Source organism: Oncorhynchus gorbuscha, unplaced genomic scaffold, assembly GCF_021184085.1.
Source record: "Oncorhynchus gorbuscha isolate QuinsamMale2020 ecotype Even-year unplaced genomic scaffold, OgorEven_v1.0 Un_scaffold_3:::fragment_4:::debris, whole genome shotgun sequence".
Classification (NCBI taxonomy): Eukaryota; Metazoa; Chordata; class Actinopteri; order Salmoniformes; family Salmonidae; genus Oncorhynchus; species Oncorhynchus gorbuscha.
This window is the reverse complement of record NW_025745163.1, coordinates 78,864-89,566: the sequence shown is the minus strand read 5'-3', so window position 1 is coordinate 89,566 and position 10,703 is coordinate 78,864. Positions and strand designations below refer to the sequence as shown.

At 42.9% G+C, this 10,703-nt stretch overlaps 2 protein-coding genes across 5 annotated transcripts; both read left to right on the top strand.

The window, feature by feature from the left end:
• The first annotated feature begins 598 nt into the window (after positions 1–598).
• Positions 599–4,710, top strand: LOC124017663 (transmembrane protein 222-like). 4 transcript variants are annotated; one of them, XM_046332923.1, is made up of 6 exons: positions 599–1,134; positions 1,406–1,490; positions 1,612–1,643; positions 1,764–1,788; positions 2,799–2,929; positions 4,255–4,710. In XM_046332923.1, exons 1-6 carry the CDS (start codon positions 1,043–1,045, stop codon positions 4,340–4,342), a joined length of 453 nt encoding a protein of 150 aa, XP_046188879.1. In that variant the 5' UTR covers positions 599–1,042; the 3' UTR covers positions 4,343–4,710. The 4 variants fall into 4 exon arrangements, with proteins under 4 accessions (XP_046188879.1, XP_046188878.1, XP_046188880.1 ...); XM_046332922.1 differs by having other exon boundaries at positions 1,764–1,851; XM_046332924.1 differs by having other exon boundaries at positions 600–1,134; positions 1,368–1,490; positions 1,764–1,851.
• A 2,724-nt stretch (positions 4,711–7,434) lies between these two features.
• On the top strand, positions 7,435–9,886 carry LOC124017660 (trophoblast glycoprotein-like). Its single transcript, XM_046332919.1, has 2 exons — positions 7,435–7,903; positions 8,512–9,886. The coding sequence occupies exons 1-2, from the start codon at positions 7,644–7,646 to the stop codon at positions 9,524–9,526; spliced, it is 1,275 nt and encodes a 424-aa protein (XP_046188875.1). The 5' UTR covers positions 7,435–7,643; the 3' UTR covers positions 9,527–9,886.
• Positions 9,887–10,703: the final 817 nt, after the last annotated feature.

Below are 10,703 nucleotides of genomic sequence, written 5' to 3'. Positions count from 1 at the left end.
GGTCCAATTCACTTATCAAGTGAACATCCCTGGTCATCCCGACTGCCTCCGATCTGGCGGCCTCACTAAACACAAATGCTTCATATGTAAATTATGTCTTGAGTGTTGGAGTGTGCCCGTGGCTATGTGTCAATAAAAAAATAACATTGTTCCATTTGGTTTGCTTAATATAAGGAAATTGAAAGGGTTTATTCTTGTACTTTTTATTAATAAAAACATTTTAGAAATTCCATTGACTTTAAATACCTAAGTATATTTGAAACCAAATACTTTTAGACTTTTACTCAAGTAGTATTGTACTCTGTGACTTTTGTAATTTTCTATTAAGGAATATTTCCTTTTACTCAAGTATGACAAGGTGCACCTTGTGCTGGGGACAATAAAATGCCACTCTAAAATGTGCAGTTCTGTCACACAACACAATGCCACAGGTGTCTAAATTTTCAAAGGTGCATGCAATTGGCATGCAGACTTCAGGAATATCCACCAGAGCTGTTGCCATGGAATTTAATCTTAATTTCGCAATATTAAACAGCCTCCAACGTCATTTTATAAAATGTGTCTGGATTCTGGAACTGGTCTCACATCCGCAGACCACGTGTAACCGTGCCAGCTCAGGACCACCACATTGGACCTTTGAGAAGTAGTTTTTTGCAAAAAAAAAAGCTATTTTCCCATTTTAATTGAAATCTAAGATACTTAACTGTTACCAAGAAATGATTTGATATTGATATAAAAATGTCTGTATTGGGCATTTAATTAATATCCAGGCTGGCTTTGTGAGATTTGTTGCATGACTGCTTTGCAGGCCGTCGAAAGCGGCCGCCATACGCGCCTACGCATTTTCGTGATGTCAGTTGAGAAGCGACAGGCTACGGCACAGTGTTACAATTACTGATGGCGCAAGAGGCGGACGAAATAATAATAATAATAATAATATAATATATGCCATTTAGCAGACGCTTTTATCCAAAGCGACTTACAGTCATGTGTGCATACATTCTACGTATGGGTGGTCCCCGGGGATCGAACCCACTATATAATGATTAATTATCACGGGGGTTTCGAAAAAATAGACCGGAAAAACAGCCGTTATCCTTATTGCGTCGTTTGGACACCTATTCCAATACTGTCGTGAGTAGCCACTTTTCCGGTTGTTTTCTTTTGCTCTCACCATCTGAAATGGAGATACTATTTACGTGGTCATGTTGATAAACATCAATGGTCATGTAGGCGATCACATCTTTTGGATATTTATATCACTAGCTTGCATTATAGCTAGTGAATTTCCAAATACTATGTGGGCTGGTGTTAAAATGCCCATACCGTTAGATGCCCTATAATATACACGCACTCTTTATTCCCAGGACTCCCCAATACAGTGCCGTACCTCTGTTTTGTTCAGGTGGTTGCTCCCCTTCATTGGTCACATGGGGATCTGTACTTCTGCAGGCGTGATAAGAGACTTCGCTGGATCTTACTTAGTGTCTGTGAGTATATGCAGATCATGCATTATGACAGTAGGCCTACAGCTTTATGTGCATAAGCCTAATGTTATTATCGGACCATCTGTTTCGATAGTTCCTTAAAATGTCCCATCTTTCCTTTCAGGAAGATAATATGGCCTTTGGAAGACCAACAAAGTAAGTTGGCTTTGTTCGTTCAATGCTTGGAGCTAGGCCTGGCATATTGTGCTCAAAATTGACATGCAGGCATTGCAGTTAGGTAGTAAGGCATCTGCAGCATTGCTTGTCTCTTAACAGGTACTGGAAGCTTGATGTTGATAAGGTGTGTGGCACTGGCTCAGCTGCCTGGGACAAGGCAGTGCACGACGCATACAAATGCAGGCCGGTATGAACATTGACAGTGTCATAATAAGACAGACAGACAGGTCTAGTAGTGGAATTATATTTCCTTCCTAGGTTCTATTGAACATCTCCAGTAAAGGCCTATTGAGCATGTCAAGTAAAGGCCTATTGAACATCTCCAGTAAAGGCCTATTGAACATCTCCAGTAAAGGCCTATTGAACATCTCCAATAAAGGCCTATTGAACATCTCCAATAAAGGCCTATTGAACATCTCCAGTAAAGGCCTATTGAACATCTCCAATAAAGGCCTATTGAACATCTCCAATAAAGGCCTATTGAACATCTCCAATAAAGGCCTATTGAACATCTCCAGTAAAGGCCTATTGAACATCTCAAGTAAAGGCCTATTGAACATCTCCAGTAAAGGCCTATTGAACATCTCCAATAAAGGCCTATTGAACATCTCCAGTAAAGGCCTATTGAACATCTCCAGTAAAGGCCTATTGAACATCTCCAGTAAAGGCCTATTGAACATCTCCAGTAAAGGCCTATTGAACATCTCAAGTAAAGGCCTATTGAACATCTCCAGTAAAGGCCTATTGAACATCTCCAGTAAAGGCCTATTGAACATCTCAAGTAAAGGCCTATTGAACATCTCCAGTAAAGGCCTATTGAACATCTCAAGTAAAGGCCTATTGAACATCTCCAGTAAAGGCCTATTGAACATCTCCAATAAAGGCCTATTGAACATCTCCAGTAAAAACCTATTGAACATCTCCAGTAAAGGCCTATTGAACATCTCCAATAAAGGCCTATTGAACATCTCCAATAAAGGCCTATTGAACATCTCCAATAAAGGCCTATTGTAAGGGGCAAAGGTATTTATATGTACATGTTTTGTACAATGATTGTAAAGGCCCATTGTAGCGATATTGACAAAAAACGCCTAGAGTTAGACCTGACTAGACTTCTTCCTCTGTCTCTTGTAGCACAACCTCTGCTGTGATAACTGCCACTCCCACGTGGCCCTGGCCCTTAACCTCATGCGCTACGACAACAGAACGTCCTGGAACATGGTCAACCTATGCCTGCGGTCCCTTATCCACGGCAAGCATGTCAGGTGAGATACCATGCAATCATGCAATGAAGAGGTACTCTACTGTATGTAACAGAGTATGCTCATTCCTGTCCTAACCTAGGCGTGAACACTGAACCTTCTGTACAACAATACTTGCCACTCACAAAGCATCATTCTGACTGACCAATCACTCTATGTGTATGTGCGTTCCCTCTGGATCATTTGACTAACTGGTGTGGAAGTAGAATCAGACATGCTGATGAAATGGGCAGAAGCAAACTATGCAAAGCAGCAACAGCACAGAGTCTGAACAAGCAAGCATGCACCTGCCAGCAGGCAACGCTCTGCAGGAGGGAGAGGAGCTCCAGACACGGGGAAACATATGCTGTTGAGAAACCCCCTCATTATTCTCCCCCGACCCACATAGGGAGCTAGTGTCACTGCTTTGTGCAGCCTCCACATTATCGTCCGAGGGCACCACGTCCTTAAACAGTGGGGCGCCGTGTAATTCATCATTGCCAGATGTGGCCCCCTCATCACCACATCAACTCTCTGCCGGGGCTCCCACTGCTGGATCAGGAGGAGGGGAAGGGGGGGGGGTATTAGGGTGGAGAACGGGGAAAGAGTGAGGTGAAGGGAGTGGGGTAAACCTCTGGGAGATTAGAGACTTGGTCTGCCCTCAGTGGCCTGTGTAAATTACCCTGGCTTCTGGGAAATTTAACCGACTGCACTTCCTTACCTGTCTCTATATACTGCCCTACAATAGCCAAAGGCAATCCTCAAAATTTTTTTGCCATAAGGTAAGGACTGTTTCATCACATAGAATGTTTATATCTAAAGAAAATATTTGACTTAGGTCAAATCAGTGGTCATGGTTGATATGCATAAACAATTCAGAATAAGATGATACATCAGTACATTATCACTTATCATCTACCTACAACATATTTGTCTGGAAAAGCAAATCAACTTTAAAGCAATTTTTCTCAGTTTCACTGTTGCGTAGTTACTGGTCTTTGTATGGTGGAACAAAGCCAAAGTGCAGTAACTTCAGTTACTGCGGTTTTCCTTGTTTTGTACTTGGAGTTTGTAGTAACTGCAAATTTCAAACTCAAACTTTCTCTGAAATGGAACATAATTGAAACAGTTGATTATGTCACAAGACAAAACAGATACTACAACGCATGATTTCAGTCTTAACACAATTTTGACCAAAAAAAAGTGTAGTTACTGAGTTTTGCCCTTGTAGGGCAGTATAGACGACAAATGTATTGTGTTTTTGACCAACAGCCAAAATGTGAGGATTTAATGACTGTCATTACTACTCTCACTGTTCTCTCTCTCTCTCTCCCTCTGTCCTTCCACAGCTGTGTGTCTTTCCTCAAGACCTGGCTGCCCTTCCTTATGTTGACTGGAGCCCTCGTCACCTTCATCCTAACGCTCAACCTGCACTGACCACACAAGGGACACGAAGTGGGAAACGGAGGGGAGAGATAATACAAGGGATTTTCCTGCTCTGTTGTAATCATAAAAAGTGAAAGAAGAAGAATAAACGTTTTGATGGGACACTTCTTTGTGCAGTGCTAACATTCACACTCTCACGAGGGCAGTTATGTCCAGCTGTTCTGGCTTGTTTTGATGTACATTTTACTAGATTCAGAAAGGAATGTCATATAAATGAATGTTTGGCTTGGGATAGTCATAACTATATACAGTGCCTTGCGAAAGTATTCGGCCCCCTTGAACTTTGCGACCTTTTGCCACATTTCAGGCTTCAAACATAAAGATATAAAACTGTATTTTTTTGTGAAGAATCAACAACAAGTGGGACACAATCATGAAGTGGAACGACATTTATTGGATATTTCAAACTTTTTTAACAAATAAAAAACTGAAAAATTGGGCGTGCAAAATTATTCAGCCCCCTTAAGTTAATACTTTGTAGCGCCACCTTTTGCTGCGATTACAGCTGTAAGTCGCTTGGGGTATGTCTCTATCAGTTTTGCACATCGAGAGAATGAAATTTTTTCCCATTCCTCCTTGCAAAACAGCTCGAGCTCAGTGAGGTTGGATGGAGAGCATTTGTGAACAGCAGTTTTCAGTTCTTTCCACAGATTCTCGATTGGATTCAGGTCTGGACATTCTAACACCTGGATATGTTTATTTTTTAACCATTCCATTGTAGATTTTGCTTTATGTTTTGGATCATTGTCTTGTTGGAAGACAAATCTCCGTCCCAGTCTCAGGTCTTTTGCAGACTCCATCAGGTTTTCTTCCAGAATGGTCCTGTATTTGGCTCCATCCATCTTCCCATCAATTTTAACCATCTTCCCTGTCCCTGCTGAAGAAAAGCAGGCCCAAACCATGATGCTGCCAGGGTGATGAGCAGTGTTGCCAAAAAGTTCAATTTTGGTTTCATCTGACCAGAGCACCTTCTTCCACATGTTTGGTGTGTCTCCCAGGTGGCTTGTGGCAAACTTTAAACGACACTTTTTATGGATATCTTTAAGAAATGGATTTCTTCTTGCCACTCTTCCATAAAGGCCAGATTTGTGCAATATACGACTGATTGTTGTCCTATGGACAGAGTCTCCCACCTCAGCTGTAGATCTCTGCAGTTCATCCAGAGTGATCATGGGCCTCTTGAATGCATCTCTGATCAGTCTTCTCCTTGTGTGAGCTGAAAGTTTAGAGGGACGGCCAGGTCTTGGTAGATTTGCAGTGGTCTGATACTCCTTCCATTTCAATATTATCGCTTGCACAGTGCTCCTTGGGATGTTTCAAGCTTGGGAAATCTTTTTGTATCCAAATCCGGCTTTAAACTTCTTCACAACAGTATCTCGGACCTGCCTGGTGTGTTCCCTGTTCTTCATGATGCTCTCTGCGCTTTTAACGGACCTCTGAGACTATCACAGTGCAGGTGCATTTATACGGAGACTTGATTACACACAGGTGGATTGTATTTATCATCATTAGTTATTTAGGTCAACATTGGATCATTCAGAGATCCTCACTGAACTTCTGGAGAGAGTTTACTGCACTGAAAGTAAAGGGGCTGAATAATTTTGCACGCCCAATCTTTCAGTGTTTGATTTGTTAAACAAGTTTGAAATATCCAATAAATGTCGTTCCACTTAATGATTGTGTCCCACTTGTTGTTGATTCTTCACAAAAAAATACAGTTTTATATCTTTATGTTTGAAGCCTGAAATGTGGCAAAAGGTCGCAAAGTTCAAGGGGGCCGAATACTTTCGCAAGGCACTGTATATAGAACTGATATAGCATCTGCTAAATGACGATAATTTAAATGTCTAAATTGTCTATGGTCATAAATTCAAATTGGTCTCTCTTGCTGACTCCTAACCCCCATTTAACCAGTGTGGGCCACCCGTCACTCTTAAATGCCCCCAGCTTATACCAGCTCAACATAATTTTACTTTGTAATTGTTTACTATATTTTATCAGACAGTGTTCGTTTTTCATGCAGTAAGTTCTCTGAAGCAACATGCTTGGAAATGTTAATATACTCTAAAGTAGTCCATATGCATGACCACTCATTCGATAGAATTACAGAAATGATGGGCAATAAGCTATACCATAGGCTAGTAAAGTCAAATCAAATTGTATTTGTCATGCTTCGTAAACAACAGGTGTAGACTAACAGCGAAATGCTTCCCATTAATGCAGAGAGACAGAAAATATAGAAAAGTAATAATAAATACAGAGTAACGCTAACCTTGCTATGGGGTAGCAGTACAGAGTCGATCTGCAGGGGTACGAGGTAATTGAGGTAGATATGTACATATAACTAGGGATAAAGTGACTAGGCAATAGGATAGATAATAAACAGTTGCAACAGCGTATGTGATGAGTCAAAAATGTTAGTGTAAAAAATGGGTCAATGCAGATAGTCTGGGTAGTTATTTATTTAACTCAAATATTTAACAGTCTTAGGGCTTGCTGGTAGAAACTGTTCAGGGTCCTGTTGGTTCCAGACTTGGTACATCGGCACCGCTTGCCGTATGGTAGCAGAGAGAACAGTCTATGAATTGGATGGCTGGAGTCATTAACTGCCTGTTGTTGAGGTCCTGGGTGACAGGGAGCTCGGCCCGACAGAGGGCGTCACGTCGCCTCGAGTTTAGAACGTTGGGTTCGAATACCGGAACCACAATACTGGAACCCTGCGGGTGCCTCAGGGGAGTTGGCCACGCAAAAAACATTTCCCATTACACACTTGTGTGTAACTGGACAAATATAAGCACCGGCGAAATTATTATATGTACTGGGTCCTGGGCACTACCCTCTGTTTAGTGTTGTTATTTATTGGAACAAATATAAATACATGTACATAATATGCATAGCCTACTTGTTCATTGTTTATATACTGTTAAATCATATCACACAAAGACACCACAGAGACTCTTCCGTGTGGTATAATATGTTTCGTGTCTGTGCCTTTAAAAAACGTTCACTGTTCCTCTCCTTGATTCTGCGCCGGTATTTCAAGTCAAGCTAACAACTTGCCGGTCCTGTTACTCAGCAGACGAAACATCCTTCTCACTCAATGCAGACACAAACCATCGGGCTATCATTTGGCACCATCTAAAGAAAGGCTAACACCTCATTATACCGTTATGCCGAAGTCTTGAGGTTTTTTTTCTCCTTGATGTGCGTGACACGGCGTAATATGACTCACCGTTAACTGCTCCTTCTGCATATTCTGGTATTTATCAGTTTATAACGTTTCTGTTGAGTTATGCATCATTTGGTAATCCTTGTACTTTTTGGTGCGCTACTCTGTGCGCCCCACCAGTGCTTGGAGTGCCCATCAGGCTGCCAATGCTTTGCTGGCACGCGCACAGTGAAATGCGTTTCCAAGGACCTTCGCTCCATACCACGAGATATTCCAGGATACACAAGGAATGTGATCATCACAGGACACAATATATTCAGAATTGGATCAGAGACATTTCATGAACTGAAAAATGTCACCACCATCATTTTGAGCAACAATAGGTGAGTAGATAGTCTCATCAAAGAGAATTGTGTTCTGATGTTTCACTACAGACCAGGGTCCAATCTCTGGCTGTGTCACAGCCAGCCGTGCCCGGGAGATCCATGAGGTGTCACACAATTGGCCCAGTGTTGTCCGGGTTAGGGGAGGGTTTGGCCGGCCGGGATGTCCTTGTCCCAACGCGCTCTAGTGACTCCTTGTGGGGGTCCGGGCGTCTGCAAGCTGACCCTGGTTGCCAGTTGTACAATGTTTCCTCGGACACATTGGTGCGGCTGGCTTCCTGGTTAAGCAAGCAGTGTGTCAAGAAGCAGTGCGGCTTGGCAGGGTTGTGTTTTGGAGCATGCATGGCTCTTGACCTTTGCCTCTCCCTAGTCCATACGGGAGTTTCAGCAATGGGACAAGACTATAACTACCAATTGGAATTCACAGAATTGGGGAGAAATAGCAGGAAAACAATACAATTATTATTTCATGTTCTCCTGAATGCCATCACACCAACTTATGAAATGTTTAGATACCCTATTTTAGCATGACAATAATTCAGCAAACATGAATTCTGAGTCCAATATGCGGTTTGGGGACTGTAAACATGGTCCATCTGTCTTCCCAGGATCACAGAGGTTGCATCCCACAGCTTCTCTACCCTTTCCTACCTGCGCTCCCTGGACATGAGCTGCAACCATCTGACTCTCATCCACCCTGAAGCCCTCAACATCCCAGGGAGTCCTCTAAAGGAGCTCAACCTTAGCCGCTCCCTCTATAACTACACCTCACTGACAGATCTCACCACCGCACTGCGCTGGGGAGGCCTAGGAGGGTTGCTCAGCCTAGACCTCTCCGGGAACCGCCTGGTCTTCCTACCCCCAGGGATGTTCTCCCACCTCCCAAGCCTGCAGCACCTCTTCCTTGGTAACAACTCCCTAGCATCGGTCAACAACGGCACCTTCTTTGGCCTGCGCCGCCTGGAGCTGCTTGACTTGACCCGCAACTCTTTCAGGGCGTTCCAAGGTGATGCTCTGGGGGAGCTGGAAAGGCTGGGGCAAGCCCCCCGCATCCTGCTGAGCCACAACCCCTATGTCTGCACATGTGAGATCCAAGACTTTGCTGTGTGGCTTAAGAATTCCCAGGCTCAGGTGGGGGATGCAGAAGCTCTGACCTGCGCCTCACCCTGGGAGTTTCAGGACAGGCCCCTGCGGGCGCTCGGGGTCCAAGTTGTCGGATGCCATGCTACTTCACCACCTCTGGTCGGAATCAGAGACGAGGTGGGCGACCTCTCCCTGCAGACCTCCTACGTCCTCCTGGGTCTGGTGCTGGGCTTTGTGGGCATGGTCTTCCTCTTTGTGCTCTACCTCAACCGGCAAGGTATTAAAAAGTGGGTGGTGGAGACACGAGATGCCTGCCATGAAGTGTTGGAGGGGTATCACCACCGCTATGAGATCGACACTGACCCACGCCGGGAATACCTCTCAAAAGACGTCAGAGTCGAAGAGAAGCCACCGACAAACGGTAGTTTTGGACAGGCTCACTCAGATAACCGCTTATCACAGCTACCCACTGACACCTGTTTAGTACAGATCCCCTCAGACACACAGCTCAAACCAGGCTCCATCTCGGTGGATTTGTGATTCCTCATTCCCTGGAATGGAACTGGACTGGAGTGGACTTGCATTCAGGTTTGGGTAGGTTACTTTCTCAATGTAATATGTTACAGTTACTAGTTACCTGTCCAAAATGGTAATCAGTAACGTAACTTTTGAATTAGCCAAACTCAGTAATGTAAATTGGTTTACTTTCCCCTTATTGGAAGTAGATCAAAATTATCCATACACACACATTTGGTGTGTCATCATAGTGGTCTCTGACTTGTGGTCAGACTTGCTCTGGTGGAACTAATTTAAACCTGTTATTTTATCAATGCTGAATTAAATGTCATTGAGAAAACAGCAGACATCCTTTATGAATTTGAAAGTAATCTTCTAGTTTTTCAAAAGCATCTGTAATCTGATATTTTGGGCTGGTAACATAACTGATTAAAAGTACATTTTTTTTCTTTTGTAATCAGATTACATATCATCAGTTTCTGCCCAACCATGCACACATGTGTGAGGGACTTACCTGTATCATACATTTCTGTACAATATGTTGAAAATAATTACATAACCTATGTAAGAATAACAATGTATAACAGTTCTACAGTTTATCCTTACATAAGTGATGTAATTACACTATTTAATGGAGAGACTATTTTAAGTGTGAACAGCCGGGCTCGTGGTACCTGCATATCCTTGATGCCTCTCTTGCTGTGGCCACATTTTTACTAACTTGCATAGATTTAACCAAGTTGCTATCCGTCTTTGGTGTTGTATGTATTATTGTATGTATGTATTATATTATACAGTGCCTTGCGAAAGTATTCGGCCCCCTTGAACTTTGCAACCTTTTGCCACATTTCAGGCTTCAAACATAAAGATATAAAACTGTATTCTTTTGTGAAGAATCAACAACAAGTGGGACACAATCATGAAGTGAAACGACATTTATTGGATATTTCAAACTTTTTTAACAAATCAAAAACTGAAAAATTGGGCGTGCAAAATTATTCAGCCCCCTTAAGTTAATACTTTGTCGCGCCACCTTTTGCTGCGATTACAGCTGTAAGTCGCTTGGGGTATGTCTCTATCAGTTTTGCACATCGAGAGACTGACATTTTTTCCCATTCCTCCTTGCAAAACAGCTCGAGCTCAGTGAGGTTGGATGGAGAGCATTTGTTAACAGCAGTTTTCAGTTCTTTCCACAGATTCT